This window comes from Theropithecus gelada, chromosome 13 (genome assembly GCF_003255815.1).
Source record: "Theropithecus gelada isolate Dixy chromosome 13, Tgel_1.0, whole genome shotgun sequence".
Taxonomy (NCBI): domain Eukaryota; kingdom Metazoa; phylum Chordata; class Mammalia; order Primates; family Cercopithecidae; genus Theropithecus; species Theropithecus gelada.
In genome coordinates, this window is record NC_037681.1 from 105,807,058 (window position 1) to 105,828,030 (window position 20,973).

Sequence of the window (20,973 nt, forward strand, 5' to 3'; positions counted from 1 at the left end):
GATTGTATTTTGTAATATGAGAAGGACATGAGATTTTGGGGGCCAGGAGTGGCTCCTAAGCACACTAATGCAAGGTGTGGGCTCCCAAGGCCTTAGTAAGCCCTGTCCTGTGGCTTTTTGGTTAGCGGTCCATGTTGACTGCCCTACTGGGTTCTAGTTGAATGCCTATGGCTTTCCCAGACTGAGGGTGCACACTGCCAATATCTCTACCATTCTCACAGCTCCACTAGGCAGCACCCCAGTGGGGACTCTGTGTGGGGGTCTAACCCCACATTTTCCCTTGGCACTACTCTAGTAGGGTCTCTCTATGGGGGTCCCACTCCTACAGCAGGCTTCTTCCTGGGCACCCAGGCTTTCCAATACATCTGAAATCTAGGTGGAAGCTGCCAAGCCTCCTTCACTCTTGCATTCTGCCCAACTGCAGACTTAACATCCCATGAAAGCCACCAAGCCTTATGGATTGTGCCCTCCAGAGTAGCAGCAGCCCAAGCTGTACCTGGAACCCTCTGAGCCAAGGGTAGAGTTGGAGCTATGGGGATTTGGGAAGCAGCTTCCATAGGTGGCTCAGGGCAGCGATGCCCAAGACTTGTCTACTGAGACTATTCTTGCCTCCTAGGGCTCTGGACCTGCAATGGAGGGACTACCTGGAAGAGTTCTGAAATGCCTTTGAAGTCTTTACCCCTTGCCTTGAATGGTAGCACCTGGCTCCCGTTTAGTCATGCTAATCTCTCTAGCAAGTGGTTGTTCTGCAGGCCTCTTCGAATCCTTTCGTGAAAATGCTCTTTCCTTCCCTACCACATGAGTAGGCTACAAATATTCCAAATTTTTACCCTCAGTTCCCCTTTTAATTAAAAGTCCCAACTTTAAGTCATTTCTTTCCTTCCATATCTGATTGTAGGCTGTTAGAAGGAGCTATGGCACTTATTGACCACTTTGTGGTGAAAAAATTAGATTATGAAAAATTTCAAATTTCTTCCAGCAGATAACCTAGCTCATCACTCTTAAATTCAACCTTACACAAACCCCTAGCGCATGGACACAATACAGCCAAGTCCTTTGCTAAGGTATAACAAGGGTGGCCTTTGTTCCAGTTCCCAATAAGTTCCTTATTTCCATCTGAGACTTCATCAACCTGGCTTTCACTGTTCATATTTCTGTCAGCATTTGGTCACAACTTAGACAGTCTCTAAGAAGTTCCAGACTTTCCCTCATCTTCCTGTCTTCTGAGCTTTCCAAACTCTTCCAGTCTCTTCTCATTATTCAGTTCCAAAGCTGCTTCCACATTTTCTGGTATCTTTATAGCAATGCCCCATTCCTCAGTACCAATTTTCTGTATTGGTCCATTTTGCATTGCTATTTAGAAATACCTGAGGCTGGATAATTTATAAAGAAAGGAAGTTCGTTGGGCTCACAGTTCTGCAAGCTGTACAAGTATGGCAGCAACCTCTTCCTGGCTTCTGGTGAGGCCTCAGGAAGCTTTTACATATGGTGAAAGGCAAAGAGGGAGCAGATATGTCACATGGTGTGAGAGAGAGCAAGAAACAGGGGAGAGAGGCACCAGACTCTTTTAAACAACTAGCTCTTATATGAACTAATAGAAGGAGAACTCCCTCATTTCTGTGGGGAGAGCACCAAGCCATTCATGAGGGATCCACCTCCATGACCCAAACACCTCCCACTAGGCCTCACCTCCAATATTGGGAATCACATTTCAACATGAGATTTGGAGGGGACAAACATTCAAATTATGTCACTCTGTAGGAACACAGAAACCAAGTTACATGGTTGACCTTAAATACAGATGATTATAATAAAAGAATAGAGAATGGAAGACCACTGAGAGTTTTGGTAAGGGTAGTTACAGGAAAAAGAAGAGATATAGAAAGCGCTTATAGACTGGGAGAAAAGGAGCAACAAGTAGGTGGAAATTTCTTTGAAACATGATGTAATTAGACTAAGGATGTGGCACAGCTGGAAGGATGGGAGAGGTTATTATCAAAATTGAGCTTAAAATTTCTAATGGGGAGCAGTTCCAAGTGATGACAATATTCTGAGGTTGACCATGGGTATGGGTGACTGAAAGAGATAAGAGGATGTGCACTGGAGTTAGAGGCCAAAGAACTGCAAGGTTAGGCTGTTGGATGTCCACATGAACCCTGAACTGGGGTTGTGTCACCTCAGATGGTGCCTGGAATGCAGTAGATAAATCAGTAACACTTTGTTCAGTGGAACAGACATGTGATAGAAAGGAAGGTTGGCTATGATCCAGGTGGAAAGTCTCCACTTAATATGGACAATAGCTACCAGGTTGGATAGTGAAAACATGAGAGGATGACTAGATGCCATGAGTCAAAAAAAGGAGTTTTCCAAATAAAGACATTGAAGCTAGAAAATTATAGACTGTGGAAATTTTTGCAAGACCTACAATCTGATTTCTTTAACAACACATTTTATTTGCTTGTTTTTCAAAGGTAAATAGGAGATGATGAAGTTTATAGATTAGAAGAGACAGGAGACAAAATGATCTCTGTAAGCTTTGTTTAGATCCTAACTTAACATACTAAATATACATAATTACATACTCTTAAATATACACAATAACATACTATTATTTAAACATATGCTTACATATATTTATAATTTATTCAGGGAAATGTGAACACTACATACTTGCTAATATTAAGGAATTATTGCTAATTTTTTAGATGTAATTGTGGTACTGTGATTATGGGTTTTTTTGTTTTGTTTTGTTTTGTTTTTTTGGAGATAGAGTCTCTCTCTGTTGCCTCGGCTGGAGTGCAGTGGCATGATCTCCACTTACTGCAGCCTCCGCTCAAAGGATCCTCCCACTTCAGCCTCACAAGTAGCTGTGACCACAGACATGTACCACCACGCCCAGCTAATTTTTGCATTTTTTTGTAGAAATGGGGTTTCACCATGTTACCCAGGCTGGTCTTGAACTCCTGAGCTCAGGAGTTCCTCCCACCTTGGCCTCTCAAAGTACTGGGATTAAAGGTGTGAGCCACCATGCCTGGCCTATGTGGTTATACTTTTTTAAAGAGTCTTTGTCTTGTAGAAACATATTAAATTACTAAAGGATAAGATCATATGATGCATTAAATATTAAAATAATCCTAGAGGCTGAGGGAGGGGGTGGGTGTATTAATGAAATAAGATTGGCCTTTTTCTAAAAAATGTTGAAAGTGGGTGAAACATCGAGTTCACTGTTCTCTCACTTTATATGTACTTGAAATTTTCCATAGCAAAATAATATTTTGACTCTTAGTTACATCCTTCAACACCTAAACTCTCTTGCAACATGTGTAGGATGGCTGTCCACATGTGACCAAAGCTACAAACAGTAGACACTGTCATACCAAATTCACAGAGGTTTCATTGAAAATTCTTATCAGTGCATTCAACCAAAAACCTTACCCAGGTTATGATACCAAGCAATTGGTAGCATATATTCACAAATCAACACTAATCAGAACCCAGATTAGGTTCCAGAAATTAAGAGCTAGACACCCATTCCAGAGAAGACAGGAACCTGGATCAGCTAAGACCAAGGACAGAAGAAAAGAGTCAAGTATGACAGTGTTGTCCCAGCTACACCCCCTACCAATCAGAGCCCTCATCAAAGCATTTAGGAACAATCCTTACCCTGCTATTGATGCCAAAGAACAACTTGCTAAAGAAATTGGGGCTCAAGAGTGAAGAATCCAAATTCCATTTCAAAACTGAATATCTAGATTCCCTGACTAGAGAAAAAGAGTATGTAAGGAAGCCTTAGAACTAAGACAAGACCGGAAACAAGACCTTTGTGATGAGAGAGTTCCGGGTAATCAAACTGTTGTTTCCAGGTCAGTTCACAAGCAGAGCCTATTGGGCGTCCAGTGCCTCTATATGTTGGAATCAGCTGCTCTACTGGGAGAAGGAAGATAGTCCAACAAAATGGCTTCTGTGCGAAACTATAATTTTACACAAAAACCAAGCCTTCTTCATGAATAGTGTGTTTAGACCTAAAGATAAAATTTCATTTCAAAAATTCTTAGTAAGCCACATAATGTAGGCTCATTAGGACTGCAACAGGAAATAGAATGCTTGTCATCCCAATAATTCTTTATTTGGCATCAATAGTATCAATTTCTCAGGAAAAGATTATTAGGAATTTGAACTAGAAAGAGAAAAAAACTACCATAATTCAGAAATGAATAAAGCTTGCTTGATAGAGAATAATTCATCACCACAGAATGAAGCTAAGACAAGCTCTCTACACCAGTGTTCTCAAATTTTGGTGTACATCAGAATCATCTGGGGTTCTTGTTAAAACAGACTCCTGGGGCCCATCCTCCAGTTTCTGATTCAGTAGATCTGGGCTACAGACCAAGAACCCACATTTCTAATAAGTTACCAGATGATGCTAATGCTGCTGATTTTGCAAACATACTTTGAGAACTACTGTTTTAAGCTGATTAAATATACATAAGGAGAAACTGTTTTCAAAGCTATCAGAGAGATGAGGTTATACATCGTTCCCTGAAGCATCTCGGTTTCCAAGGCTAAATCCACTGGGAACTCAAATGTTGGCAGGACTGGTGTTTCAATCCAGGTTTCCTCCACCTCCCAAAGAAGGCAGTTTCTTTGACAGCTGGTTTTCTCTGTCGAAAACCATAGAGTAACCAGAATTATGATTAATCTCACTTAGAGAAACAATTGCAGGTTTTTCCCAATTTGGTAAACCCCAGATGTATGAAAGCAGTGTTAAATCCTTATTGTTAGTTCTGCCATGTCCTGACTATTTAAGCAGAATATCCCATGGAAGAAGATTCCCCACAAGAGTCTCATTGATACTTGGCACAACTGCTTGCTAAGTAGGAAAGATCTCTATGTCATACAGATTAAGCAAGAGTTACTTGAAAATGTTAAAAAAGCCACGTTAGCTGTCACAGACATATTCTCTGATCATGTGTAGTAACAATTTTAACAACTTTATTGAGGGATAATTTACTTATTATACAATTCACCCAGTTAAGATATTCACTTCAATGGCATTTAATATCTTCACAGAGTTGTGCAACCATCACCAGATCAATTTAGAACATTTTAATTACACCCCCAAAAACAAAATGCCATACCCATAGCCCTCATCCCCCAGTGCCATCATCACCAACGCTAGGCTACTCCTGTCTCTATAGATTTGCCTGTTCTGGTTTTTTGTGTCCTGTCCTTTCATTTAACATAATATTTAAAGATTCGTCTCTGTTGTGTCAAGTGTCCATACTTCATTCCCTTTTATTGCAAATAATATACTATTGCATTGATATGCCACATTTTATATATTCATTCTCAGATGATGAACATTTATGTTGTTGCCACTTTCTGACTATTATGAATAATGCTGCCATAAACATTTGTGTACAAGTTTTTGTGTGGACATGTGTTTTAATTTCTCTTATGTATTTACTTAGTGAAATTGCTGAATTATATGATATGTTTAACTTTTTCATGAACTGCCAGACTGTTTTCCTAAAAGCCTGTATCATTTTACATTCCCACCGTCAGTGTATGAGGGTTCCAATTTCTCCACACCCTCACAACATTTATTATTATCTTTTTTATTACAGCCATCCTAGTGGGTGTGAAATGGTACCTTATGGCTTTGATTTGCATTTCCCTAATGATAATGAACATCTTTTCTTGTGCTTCTTGGCTGCTTGTGGAACTGTCTGTTCAGATTCTTTACCATTTTAAACTGGATTATTTGTCTTTTTATCATGCAGTTGTAAAAGGCTTTTTTAAATATCCTAACTACAAGTTTCTTATCAGATATATGATTTGCAAGAATGTTCTCCCATCCTATGGGCTGTCTTTTCACTTTCTTGGTAGTGTCCTTTTGAAGCACAAAAGCTTTTAATTTTCATGATGTCCAGTTTATCCATTTTTTTTTCTGTTGCTTGTGCGTTTGGTGTCACAACTAAGAAACCATTGCCTAATCCAAGGTCACAAACATTTATACCTATGTTTTCTTCTGAGAATTTACCCAGCACTTTGGGAGGCTGAGGCGGGCAGATCACCTGAGATAGGGAGTTTGAGACCAGCCTGACCAACATGGAGAAACCCCGTCTCTGCTGAAAATACAAAATTAGCCAGGTGTGGTGGTGCATGCCTGTAATCCCAGCTACTCAGGAGACTGAGGCAGGGGATTGGCTTGAACCCAGGAGGCAGAGGTTGCAGTGAGCCAAGATCGCACCATTGCACTCCAGCCTGGGCAGCAAGAGCAAAACACTGTTTTAAAAAAAAAAAAAATTATATAGTTTTGGCTCTTACATTTAGGTCTTTGATACATTTTGAGGTAATTTTTTTTTTTTTTTTCTTTTTGAGACAGAGTCTCATTGTGTCGCCAGGCCAGAGTGCAGTGGCACGGTCTCAGCTCACTGCAACCTCCGCCTCTCAGGTTCAAGCGATTCTCCTGCCTCAGCCTCCTAAGTAGCTGGGACTACATGCGCCACCACGCCCAGCTAATTTTTGTATTTTTAGTAGAGACGAGGTTTCACCATTTTGGTCAGAATGGTCTCCATCTCTTGACCTTGTGATCCACCTGCCTTGGCCTCCCAAAGTGCTGGGATTACAGGCATGAGCCACCACACCTGGCCTTGAGTTAATTTTTGTATATGGTGTGAAGTAAGGGTCCAACATTCTTTTCTTTTCTTTTTTTTTTTAAGGAGTTTTGTTCTTGTCACCCTGGCTGGTGTGCAATGGCACAATCTCGGCTGACTGCAACCTCCCCTCCTGGGTTCAAGTGATTCTCCTGCCTCAACTTCCCAAGTAGCTGGGATTACAAGTGCCCACCACCATACCTGGCTTATCTTTTTGTATTTTTAATAGAGACAGATTTCACCATGTTGGCCAGGTTGGTCTCAAACTCCTGACCTCAGATGATCCACCAGACTTGGCCTCCCAAAGTGCTGGGATTACAGGCATGAGGCATCATGCCCAGCCCCAACTTCATTCTTTTGCATGTGACTACAAGTTGTCACAGCATCGTTTGTTGAAAGACTATTCCCTACCCATTGAATGATTCTGGCAGCCTTGCTGAAAATAAGTTGACTACAATTGTGAGAGTTCATTTCTGAATTCTCAATTCTATTCCATTAGCCTATATGTCTATCCTTATTCCAATATCACACCGTCTTGATTACTGCAGCTTTGAAATAAGTTTTACAATCCAGTAGCATGACCCCTCCAACTTTGTTTTCCTTTTTCAAGATCGTTTTGGCTATTCCAGGTCCCTCGAACTTTCATATGAGTTTTAGAATAAGCTTGTCAGTTCCTGAAAAGAAGCCAGCTAAGATTTTGATAAGAATAGCATTGAACCTGTAGATCAATTTGGGGAATATTAACATCTTAATAACATTAAGTCATCTGATCTATGAACATGTAGTGTTTTTCCACTTATTTGGATCTTCTTCAACTTTATCCAACAATATTTCATAGTTCTCAGAGAAGTTTTGTACTTCTTTTGTTAAACTTATTTTTAAGTAATCTATTCTTTCTGATACTATTGTAAATTGAATTACTTTCTTAATTTTTGCCATGATTTAAATGTGTTCCCCAAAGTTTCTTTATTAGAAACTTAATCCCCAATACAGCGGTGTTAACTAGTGATTAGGTCATGAGGACTCTGAGCTCATGAATGGGTTAATGTCATTGCCATATGAGTGGTTTAGTTATCACAAGAGTGGGCTTGTTATAAAAGCAAGTTTGGGCCTCTCTTGCTGTCTTGCTCTCTTGCCCTCTCTTGCCTTTCTGCCCTCCACCATGGGATGAGGCAGTATACAGGCCCTTGTCAAATGCCATATCATGCTCTTGGACTTCCAGCCTCCAGAACCATAAGCCGAATAAATCTATCTTCTTTATAAATTACCCAGTCTCAAGTATTCTATTATAGCAGCACAAAACAGGCTAAAACCATTTTCTCATTTCTCATTACTACTGTGTAGAAATACAGTTGATTTTTGTACATTTTTGTATCCTGCAACCTTGCCAAACTTATTTATTGGTTTTAATAGTTTTTGAGTGAGTTCCCTAGTGTTTTGTATATACAAAATCATGTCACCTTCAAATAAAGATAAATTTACTTCTTTTCTAATCTAGATGCTTTTATTTTTCTTGCTTAATTGCCCTAGATAGAACCTACAACACAATGTTGAATAAATGTTATAAGAGCAGATATTTGCCTTGTTTCTGATCTTAGAAGAAAAGCATTCAGTCTTTCATCATTAAGTATGATATTAGCTGTCAGCTTTTCATAGATATCTTATATGGTTTGGCTGTGTCCCCACAAAATCTCATCTTGAATTCTCATGTGTTGTGGGAGGGACCCAGTGGGAGGTAATTGAATCACGGGAGCAAATCTTTCCCATGCTGTTCTCGTGATAGTGAGTAAGTCTCACAAGATCTGATTGTTTTAAAAAGAGGAATTCCCCTGCACAAGCATTCTCTCTTTGCCTGCTGCCATCCATGTAAGACATGACTTGCTCTTCTGCCATGATTGTGAGGCTTCCCCAGCCACATGGAATTGTAAGTGCAATTAAACCTCTTTCTTTTGTAAATTGCCCAGTCTTGGGTATGTCTTCATCAGCAGTGTGAAAATGGACTAATACACTATCCCTTATCAGGTTGAGGAAGTTCTCTTCTATATTCCCAGTATGTGGAGTGTTTCTCACAAGAATTTTTAAGCCACTACTTGGATCGAGTGAAGGAAGACATAGAAAAATTAAATCGTGGAAGATAAATATTGAACTTGAGAAAGAAAGTTTACCTTGATGGATTTTTGCTGATAATACTGCTACAGGAGTATGCAATAATTATTATCAACTTAAAGTTTGAATTACTGTAATTCTCATAACCCATTTAATGACCTATCCATTAGCCTTCTAAAGGAAAAATACACTTCCTTATTCCACTTAACATTCTCTCATTTTTTCTTTAGGTCTCAGGAACTTGAGTATGATGCTAAGAAGTGTGAGGACAAGGGTTCTATTATATTGCACAATTTCAGTAGGTTACCCAGGGTCCTGATAGGTTGCCTAATACACTATGGCTTTAATAAGATTTGTCACTAGTGAAGGATGAGCGGGGAATCCTTATTCCCAAATATTTAAACTTATCTTCTCATCCAAAGAAAACACAGAACTATGCCCTTCCTCTGGGCAGGAATTTCCAGTCACAGAGAATTTTTCAGTGGTGAATTTGTGCACTCACCCATCAATACCTTCAAAAAAGTATTCCTCTGAGGCCAGGAATTGCCTTTGGAAATGCCAGATGGCTTCTGATGGAAAGCATAAACTGAAAAATTCTCTGAGGGCTTCAGCCAACCAGAGACTGCGTGAAGGATCAAGCAGCAAAGCTAAAAAGAGGGTTTTGAGCAAAACATAATAGAGTCACATATATCATAATGGGAAATTCAATTTTATAAAAAGGAGAGAGGAGCTCCTAGCAAAGAACTTGGTGATAAAGAGGGAAGAGATTGAACATTCTCTAATGATCCTGCAATACAGACATGGGATTTTGCAAAGGGTGATCTTTAAGAAATGCCTGGATATCTAGGCTTTATAGATTATAAGAAATCCAAGTCATTTCCACAGAAAATTTTTGCCATCATTACCATCAAAATCTCCATGAGAATAGGACAGAAAAATACCCAAAAGAGGCACAGGGAGAAGTTGATCTGTTCCAGCCATGTGATATGAAGAAGCCCTTGAGGACCAAACAGGTCAGTGTCACTATCTAGGAACCTACAGCAGCACAGTACAGGGGAGCACAGAGAGAAAGACCTCAACATAACTACAGAGTTAAGTCCACTGCAAGTCCACTGCAAATCCACTGCAGAATGGCAAGACTTTCTTGGGTAGAGTGGGATCTGATAAGGACTTTGAAAGTCAGCAAATGTATATACAGACTGCACAAAAGCTAAAGCTGAAGAACTGATCCAAAATGTCAAGCCAGGAAATCTTCTATACTCCTGCCATGTCAGCGTGTTGTCAGTCATAAGGAAACACTCTCTATTCAGGCCATTATGCCAGTGATGGTTTCAACATCAGGAAGGAGGCTTGGTTCGTTTATACTGACAAGAATAGCTAAAATCAAAGAAGTGAGTAACTAAGATAGAAGTTACTGTTATCTTTTGTATGAACAAGATCTTTAATACACTATTGTGAACAGCAGAGAACTCTAAATCACTTAATGTGAAAGTGGGGAGAACCACTTAGCAGTGATAGTGAGATACAACTCTTGGGCTGGCATGCATATATAACTCACTTCTATGGTACAGTCCCTTCTTCCTCCTGAGAATCATTCACCTTCCACCTTCCTGGAGAGACAACTAGCACTAGGACAAATCGAAGGACAAGAAACTGCATGCTAATTCTGCAGGAATCCTCCTCTCCATAGCTTTAATTGATGCATCTCCTTTCTGTATTCTATGTACTTAACCATGTTCTTGGATATATGTATTGGGTGACTAGCACCCAAATGAGGGTGTGTTTTATGCACATTTATTTTCTGCATATTTAAAAGTTTCATAAAGAAAATTAGTTCACACACATGAGAAATTGCACATGTTACATATGCTTGTAACAAACTAAGAGCTTGTGATAAAGCCACTGAGAACCAAGATCACTATGTAATATTAGTGACAGTTTGTCCTGTTTGCAAGAAAAATATTTCTCCAACTTTTTAAGTTCAAAAGCATTTCATGAGTGTGTTACCATTTTGGTATTTAAATAGCAACCCCAATAAGTTATTGGTGTTTTGTATGTTGTAATTCATTGTAAACTCTTGGATCACGTTTTAGCAAAGTAAAAAGCAAATCGTTTATATAATCAAAGCCTTTTGAAATAAAAATGATAAAAGAAGTTGTTCCAAAAGTAGAGAAGGAGGGAATTTTCTCTAACACATTCTATGAGGCCAGTATTATCCGGATACCAAAACCAGATAAGGACACAACAAAAAAAGAAAATTATAGACCAATATCCCTGAAAAACATAGACTCAAAAGTCCCCAACAAAATACTAGCAAACCTAATTCAATGGCACATCAAAAAGATAATGTAATATAAAGATAATATCAAAAAGATAATATGAAGTGGGTTTTATCCAGGGATGCAAGGATGGTCTAATGTATGCAAATCAATAAATGTGATACATCACATAAACAGATTTAAGGACAAAAATCATATGATCTTCTCAATAGACTCAGAGAAGCATTTGATAAAATTCAGCACCCCTTCATGAGAAAAACCCTCAATAAATTAGGCATAGAAGGAACATATCTCAAAATAACAAAGCCCATATAAGATAACCTCACAGCCAACATTATACTGAATAAGGAAAAGTTGAAAACATTTCCTCAAAAATCTGGAAGAAAACAAGGAAGCCCACTTTTACCGCCTCTCTTCAACATAGTACTAGAGTCCTAGCCAGAGCAATCAAGCAAGAGAAAGAAGTAAAAGGCATACAGTTTGGAAAAGATGAAGTCAAATTATTCCTGTTTATGGATGATACGGTATGGTATGACATATCCAAAAAATAAAATTTAAAACTTCACCAGAAAACTCCTAAATTTGATAAATGAATTTAGAAAGTTGCAGAATACAAAATCAACATATGAAAATCAGTAGCCTTTCTACATGTTGATAATGATCTAGCCGAGAATGAAATTAAGAAGGAAACCCATTTATAATAGCTACCAAAAACAAAAACAAAAAAACACAACATACCTGGCTGGGTGCACACCTGTAATCCTTGCACTTTGGAAGGCGAAGATGGGTGAATTGCTTGAGCTCAGGAGGTCAAGACCAGCCTGGGCAACATGGCAAAACGCCATCTCTACTAAAAATACAAAAAATTAGCTGGGTGTGGTGGTGCTTGTCTGTAATCCCAGCTACTTGGGAGGCTGAGGCTGGAGAACTGCTTGAACTCAGGAGGTGGAGGTTGCAGTGACCTGAGGAGATTGTGCCACTGCACTCCAACCTGGGCAACAGAGCAAGACTCTGTCTCAAAAAAAAAAAAAGAAAAAGAAAAAAAACAGTACCTAGAATATATATGTTTAACCAAGGAAGTGAAAGATCTCTACAAAGAAAACTACAAAACACTGAAGAAAGGAATTGTGGATGACAGAAATAAATGGAAAAACATCCCATGCCCATGGATAAGAATAATTACTATCAATAAAATGACCATACTGTCCAAAGCAATCCACAGATTCAACATAAACCCTATAAAATACCAACATCGTTTCTCACAGATTTAGAAAAAGCAATCCTAAAATTATATGGAACCAAAAAAGAGCCCAAATAGCCAATGCAATCTTAAGCAAAAAGGAAAAAGCTGGAAGCATCACATTATCTGACTTTGAATTATATTACAAGGCTATAGTAACCAAAACAGCATGGTACTGTTATAAAAATAGATACATAGATCAATGGAACAGAATAGAAAATCCAGAAATAAAGCCACGTATTTGCAACCAACCAATCTTTGGCAAAGTCAACAAGAACATACAAAAGGAAAAAGACACCTCTTTCAGTAAATGGTGGTGGAAAAATTGGATTGCCATTTGCAGAAGAATGAAACTGGACCCATATCTCACTCTATATAAAAACCAACTAAAGATGAATTAAAGACTTAAAAAATAAGACCTGAAACTATAAAAATACTAGAAGAAAACCTAGGGAAACTCTTCTTGACATTGGTCTAGGCAAAGAATTAACAACTAAGACCTCAAAAGCACAGGCAACAAAAAATAGGCAAATGGGACTTAATTAATCTAAGAAGCTTCTGCTTGGCAAAAGAAATAATCAGCAGAATAAATGAATAATCTGCAGAATGGGAGAGAATACTTACAAACTATGCATGTGACAGGGGACTAATATCCACAATACACAAGAAACTCAAGGAACTCAATAACAATAACAAAAGAGATAATCCAATTAAAAATAGGCAAAGGACATAAATAGACATTTTTCAAAAAATATACAAATGGCTAACAGGTATATGAAAAATACTCAACATCATTAATCATCAGAGAAATGCAAACTAAAACCACAATGAAATATTATCATACCCCAGTCAGAATAGCTATTACTAAAAAGTAAAAAAATAACAAATGTCAGTGAAGATGCAGAGAAAAGGAAATATACATTCCCACTTTGGTGGGAATGTAGATTAGTGCAACCCCCATGGAAAAATAGTATTAATTTTTTTTTTTTTTGAGACATGATCTCACTCTGTCACCCAGGCTGGACTGCAGTGGCACAATCACAGCTCACTGCAACCTCAAACTTCTGGGCTCAAACAATTCACCTGCCTCGACCTCCTGAAGTGCTGGGATTACAGGCATGAGCCACCATACCTGGCAGAGATTTCTCAAAGAAGTAAAAAGAACTATCATTTGATCCAGCAGTCTCACTACTAGGTATCTACCCAAAGGAAAGGAACCAATATATCAAAAAGATAATTGCGCTCATGTTTATCACAACACTGTTCACAGTAGCAAAGATATGAAATCGACCTACATGTCCATCAATGAATGATTGGATAAATAAAATGTGGTATATATACACAATTGAATACTATATTCAACCATAAATATAGATAAAATCATGTCTCTTGCAGCAACATAGATGAAACTGAAGACCACTGTCTTAATTGAAACAAGTAAGACACAGAAAGGCAAATATCACATGTTCTCACTCATAAAGGAGAGCTAAATATTATGTACACATGAATGTAGAGAAAGGGATGATAGACAATGGAGACTCAGAGGGGTGAGAAGGTGGGAAGGGGATTGATGATAAAATAAATTACTTAATGAGCACAGTGAACATTATTCAGGTGATGGAAACCCTAAAAGCAGTGACTCAACCATTATTGCAGTTTATGCATGTAACAAAATTATACTTTTACGCCATGAATTTATACAAAAAAGAGTGTCCACCTGAAACAAAATATAAAGAAATTGATGCTGGAAAGGTTAAGTGAATTATACTTAGCCACACATTGACACAACTAGAATTAGAACTAAGCCCCAAACGTGATGGCCCTATTGCATGGCTGTTCCTCCTAGACCCTGACACCTTTATAGTTAGTACCATAATACATCCCCACTTAAAGGAACAAGCATGTGAACACCATCTTTTCCCAATGGCCACAGAAGCGTGTGATCCAAGGCCATGGCCCTAGACCAGGTTGGGACACTTCCCTGCCCAACAGCATTACATACACACAGATACACACACACAGAGTAAGGCTTGTTTGGACAGAACGGTGTTGATAGCTAGTGAAGGGCTAAGGGGAGGGCTGCTGTTTACAGTTGTGCAGGATGTACACTGAACAACCTGTGGGGGAGTCATTCACATTGTAGATATTATAGGCTGCGTATTTATCATGATGGCTTTCTGGCACATTAAAAGTCCCTTGAAGAGGAGACACCTTTTTCTCTCACACGAAGGCTCCATATGGATTGGGGAGGGACAAGGCCAGCAAGAACAGGAATGGGGTAGGTAAGGTAGGGTAGGATCAGTGAAAGAACCAAATTGATATAGGAAATGGCCAGGCCTGGGCATAATCATCAAGGCTGAGGTTGGTTCCAGAGAAGGGTCAGAAGGGGCTGGTGAGTGAATGAGATGAAGAAAGGGAGACAATAAACTGAGCCAATTTTCTGAAAAGTTGGCCTGTGAGTGGTTGCAAAGAAATGAAATAGTGGCTGGAAAAGTAGCTGCCATCAAGGGAAGATCTTTGTTTTGGTTTTATTTTTAAGGATGGAATATAGTAATGCTTAATTGTATGATGATCGGAATATCAAGGAAACAGAGATCAATAATGCAGAAAGAGACAATGTAGGGGCTGAAAGTAAAGTCCACAATAATGTGAAACAGGCCAGAAGAGGCAAGGAAGGGAAGACAGCAGTTTCATAAATAGAGTGAATGTTGAGGGACTTCCCTCTTACCTAATATTTCATCTTGCTTGTGAGTCATGAGAACCATAGCTGTCTACAGATATTTGCTGAACAAATCCACCAAATAATATCTATAAAAAGATGTATACCCTCATGCCTGTAATCCCAGCACTTTGGGAGGCTAAGGCGGGTGGATCATGAGGTCAGGAGATTGAGACCATCCTGGCTAATATGGTGAAACCCCGTCTCTACTAAAAATACAAACAATTTGCCAGGCGTGGTGGCAGGCGCCTGTAGTTCCAGTTACTCAGGAGGCTGAGGCAAGAGAATGGCATGAACCCAGGAGGCGGAGCTTGCAGTGAGCTGATATCATGCCACTGCACTCCAGCCTGGGCGACAGAGCGAGACTCCATCTCAAAAATAAATAAATAAATAAAAATAAAAAATAAATAAATAAGTAAGTAAGTAAATAAAGATGTATACCCAATCAAGACAGAATAAGTACAAAAACACAAGGCACCATCCTCTGAGGGGCTGAAGGAGAAAATTAGGATAAAATTTTGAAGGATCCTCATTCAACATACTTTTTTTTCTTTTCAACTTTCAGGTGGTTTTTGCTCTTACAGACTTTGTGATAGAAAATCTTGGAAAACAGTTTATAGAGACACCACCTGTGGACCTGGCTACACTGTATCAAGACATGTCATGCAACACTCCCCTGGTATTCATCTTAAGCACAGGCTCAGATCCTATGGGTGCATTTCAGAGGTTTGCCCGGGAAAGTGGATATTCAGAACGGTAAGGTCATGTTGTGCAGTTTTAATAATGCATATACGTATGAACATCTCTATTAAAATTTGCCTTTGTTCTTCCCCTTGTGGAGCATAAACTCTTACATTCAGGTATCTCTTACTAAATAAATTAAGATATGTTAATAGTTAGCTATTGTTAAAATAGGGTCAAAAATCATAAAAGTAGCTGTAAATGTTGTTTAAGCAAAGGAGAAATTGCTTAAAATGTTAAAGTATAATAATCTAGTGGAATAATGATTGAAATTTGTTTGGTATTTAACACAGGATTTTAACATAACCAAAAAGGTACTGAAGTGTACGCTCTATAATGAAATATACAAAAGAAGAGTTCTTTATGTTCCATTATTAATCTCATCTTTCTCATGAGTCTTCACTCTGCTGGGTAATAGGGACAAGGGGAATGTTTAAACTTACCCATTTACATTATTTTCCTCTGATTTAAATGTCTCCTTTACAGTAAGCTGATTTGGGTTTTTTTAATGAAAGTTCAGTCTTCCTGACTCCTCTTTCTATCCCTAATCCTCTCCAAGATGTTATCCAGGTGAGTAAAAAAGTACACAAGACCACACAGCGGCAGAGGAAAATAGGGGTCTCAGATCCACAAGGTAGCCTCCGGCTCTGTTGGGTTCCTTCATGGAGTGGCTGGTCTGGCCTGGTCCCTGGACTAGGAATTAAGGATGGGTTCCATTAAGGATGTGTTCCATTTCTTCATTTGGAGTTCATGTTCTGTATTAGTCAGAAGTCTCCAGAGAAATAGAACTAATAAGATGTGTGTGTGTATACGTGTGTGTGTGTGTGTGTGTGTATGTGTGTATGAAGTTGCAAGATTTGCAGTCAACAAACTAGAGACTCAGCACAGCTGATGTGTAGTTCCAGTCTGTGTCCAAAAGCCTGAGAGCCAGGAGAGCTAATGGTATGTGTACCAGTCCAAAATTCAGCAGGCTTGAGACACAAGAAGAGCCAATGTTTCAGTCTGAGTCTAAAGGCCAGAAAAAAAACTGATGTTCCTGCTTAATGGTCAGGTAGGAGAAGTTCTCTCTTATTCAGCCTTTTTTTCTATTCAGGTTTCAATTGATTAGCTAAGTCCCAGTCACTTAGCTTAGGAAGGGCAATTTGCTTTACTTCGTCTATGAATTGAAATGCTAATCTCACCCAGAAACACCCTTATAGACATACCCAGAATAATGTTTGACCAAATATGTAAATATCTCATGCCTCAGACAAGTTGACACATAAAATTAATCATCAAATGATCCTAAACGTTTGCCTTTGGTTCTGAAATCTCAACAAAGTATTACTATAGACTTATTAAGAGTTTCTGTGAATCAGTAAGAAAAAGAAAACAACCCAATAGGAATAAAGACAAAAAATACAAACAGAATTCTCAGAAAAGGAAAACTAAATGCCCAATAAGCATATGAAAATACGTCCAACCTTACTAGTAATTTGGAAACAACAAATTAAAACCATGAAAAGATGCCGTTTCACACCTATCCAACTGGCAAAATGGTGGCAAAGATATGGAGCTATGGAAACAATTCATATTGCAAGGGGAGTAAAAAATAAGCAAAAATTATCTGGCAGCATATATTAAAGTTAAAGAGGGCATCTTCAATATCTCAACAATTCACTACTGAATTTGCATCATCGAGAAAAAAATCAATCATATTTGTATAAGAAACCACATTCAAGTCCTTTTTTAAATAACTTCAACTCTTAGACTTATGTGGTATTTCATTTTCTGTTCCTGCATTAATTCATTTTAGAAAATGGCCTCCCACTGCATCCATGTTGCTGCAAAGAACATATTATTCTTTTTATGACTGCATAGTGTTCCATGGTGTATGTATACATTTTCTTTATCCAATTCACCATTGATGAGTACCTACCTAGGTTGATTCCATATCATTGCTACTGTGAATAGTGTCAAGAACATTTACAGAAACATTGTTTGTAATAACAAAAGTTGGTAATAACCTAAATTTCCATCTAGCAAATGAGTATATAAATTGATACATTCATAAAAAGTAATATAATACAGTATAGCCATGAAAATGAATAAACTAGAATAATATCTATCAATATGACTATGTCACACAAACTAATATTGAGCAAAAAAGTTACATTTCAGAACTTAAATATTCAAGAAGTAGAATAAAATATGTAAAATTATTAAACAAGCAAATAATTGCATGTAACATTATTTAAGAATTCATATTTTTTTAAAAGTGTGAAGAAAGGTAGAGAAATTATTTGAAATCCAGAATAGAAATGACCTTGGGAGTGGAGGTTAGATAATGAGACAGAAGTAAACAGGGAGAGGCAGACTACAGTCTCAGATCTTGTAGATAATGTTTTATTTCTTAAGCTGGGTTGTGGATACATGAATACGCGTTGTATTAACTTCATCACTTTTGTGACTCTTAACTATTTCATAATAATTTTTAAAGTAAGGGTAGAATTCAAGATGACAATTAGAAAATTAGGAAGGCTATTAATCAGTAACTAATGAGTGCTAATTTCTTGATATATTCAGGAGGAAAAAAGAAGTATAGAATCACTATATTCCCTTAGGAAAATTAGTGGTTTAATGTATGTGTTAAAATTTTAGGGGAAAAGACTAAAATGATAAATGATCTGCAGCTTCCAAACAAGCAGAGGAGAAAAAGTATATAGTCCAATATTTCCATCCAAAAGCAGATAGGAATGAAGAAAATAAAAAATGAAGTATAGTAAGCCAAAAAGTCAAGCTAGAGAGTAGAAATTAGTGCAAATACCTACATAGGTATAAATATCTCACCTAAGAACAAATAAAATTGATCAAGTTAGATTTCAAAGACAATTTTGATATATGCTATTTAGAAATCACATATACAATATAAAAACAATATATGCAATATATGCAATTTTGATATATGCTATTTAGAAATCACATATACAATATAAAAACAATACAGAAGGTAGAAAATAAAGAAATTCAAAAGATACATGCCATGCAAATACTAATGAAAAGAGAGCTAGTAATAGTTCCAACGTATATCACAAAACAGAGTTTGAAGCAAAACATTTTATTAAGGATAAAATGGAAAACTACATGATATACAAAATTATTCACAAAGAAGAGACACCAATTGTGAAATTGTACACAACTAACAACAAATGTTGAATTGTATAAAGCAAAAACTGGAGAAATTTATACAAGAAGAAATTGATAAATCAACATTAATATGGAAAATTTCAACACATCTGACAGAAACTGTCATGAAGCAAACAAAAGTTGCAAAATTGGTAAAAATATAAAATATTCAGACAGTGAAATTAAGAACTTCGATTTCTGTACTTAACAAATGTAACAAATGCAAGATTTTCAAGTATCCATGGAACATTTACAAAAATTAGCCATGTGTTTAGAAAGACACATATTTCTAAAAGAAGACAGATATTTTCTCTGACCACAATAAAATCTTAGGAATCTATCTTAAAACATTATTTTTTAAACATTTTGGGAAACAAAAAAATGCACTTCTCCACATCCATGTGTTAAAGAGAAAACATAATGGGAATTTCCATAAGTGGAAGTAGATGACAAAAACAATATTACATATAAAAACCTGTAGGATGTAGTCATGTGGCACTTAGCGGTAAATTGATACTTCTCATTCCAGTAATAACAAACTAAGGACTCAGATCAATATTTCCACTAAGAACACCCAGAAACCGTAGACAAAATATGTAAGGAAATATATGTTTGAAGGTCTGGAGAATTAATAAATAAGTGAAGAATATTTAGGAGAAAAGGAAAACCTAGAGCAATGAGCCCAGCACTCAAGGCCGTTTTTTCCCTAGAGGGACCAGAGGAGGAGGCTAAAGGGCTGGGAAGCTGAGCAGACATTTTGATTACTACAAAGGACAAAGGAAACAAAATAAGAACCCAGAGCCCACTAAGTAGAAGGGGAGGCCGGTAAACCCCCCTTACTTTAGGTTTGCACTCCAGGGAGATTTATCAAAACAAATAATGCCAGGTAAGAAATAAATGCTTTGTGAAAGAGGTTAAGATGATCCCTGGCTACTAGTATCTCTGGATGCCTGCCAGAAAACATAAATCTTATCTGGGGGAACAGAACATTTTAGCTGCACAAGAAAATATGTATGAGAGAACCCCGGACTATGTGTTTAAAAACCAAGAAAAACAGTATATATTAGAAACAGAGCACAGAGTATCCTGATAGTGGATACATGACATTAATTTTAAGATAACTTTAAAATGTTCAAGGAAATAAAAAATTGAGAAAATTGCAGACAATTTAAATTACTTAAAATAAAATTCTAGAATGTAAAAATATAACTGAGCCAGTCACAGTAGCTTATGCCTGTAATCTCAGCATTTTGGGAGGCTACGTAGGAAGATCACTTGAGCCCAGGAGTTTGAGACCAGACTGGACAACATAATGAGACACCATCATTACAAAAAATTAGCCAGGTGGAGTGGTGCACACCTGTAGTCCCAGCTACTCAGGAGGCTGAGGTAAGAGGATCACCTGAGCCCAGGAGGTTGAGACTGCAGTGAGCCATGTTCATGCTACTGCACTCAAGCCTGAGTGACAGAGTGAGATCCTGTGTCAAAAAAAAAAAAAAGTATATATATATAGATACACATATTTATAAGTATGTGTGTATATATATCTATATATATAACTGAAAGAAAGAATTCAATATATCAATTTGATGAATTGAAAGTATAAAGAGACAAAACAATGGAAAAGATGGAAGAGAAGATAAGAGACAGAGATACAGTGGCAAGATCTATTAAAGTGTAGTTTGAGTCCCAGAAGGAGAGAAGAGTGCAGAATATTTTAATAAACAATGGCTGAGAATTTTCCAAAACAAAAGACATCCATCCACAGATTATATAAACTCTACTAAACCCCAAGCATAATAAATGCAAAGAAAATTCTCTACCTACACCCCTTACAGTGAATTGTGGAGGAGAAAAAGAACATATTAAAAACAGATTAACTTTAAAGATGCAACAAATATGCCATTGACTGATTTCTCTGCAGAAATAACGAAATCTGGAAGACATATATTCTAAGTGTGGAAAGCAAATTACTGTCAAAACTTCTCTTAAAAAATGAAGTCAACATTAAGCCTTTTTTAGACAAAAAAGAATTGAAAACGGAAACCCAAAAATAAATTAAGT

General features: G+C 37.5%; 1 protein-coding gene across 1 annotated transcript in view; it reads left to right on the forward strand.

The window, feature by feature from the left end:
- Positions 1-20,973, forward strand: part of DNAH6 (dynein axonemal heavy chain 6) — a 326,626-nt gene that overhangs the window by 248,512 nt on the left and 57,141 nt on the right. The window contains exon 64 of the mRNA XM_025353865.1: positions 15,569-15,759. Within this exon, the coding sequence (XP_025209650.1) occupies positions 15,569-15,759 (191 nt within the window). The remainder of the gene's footprint in view (positions 1-15,568; positions 15,760-20,973) is intronic.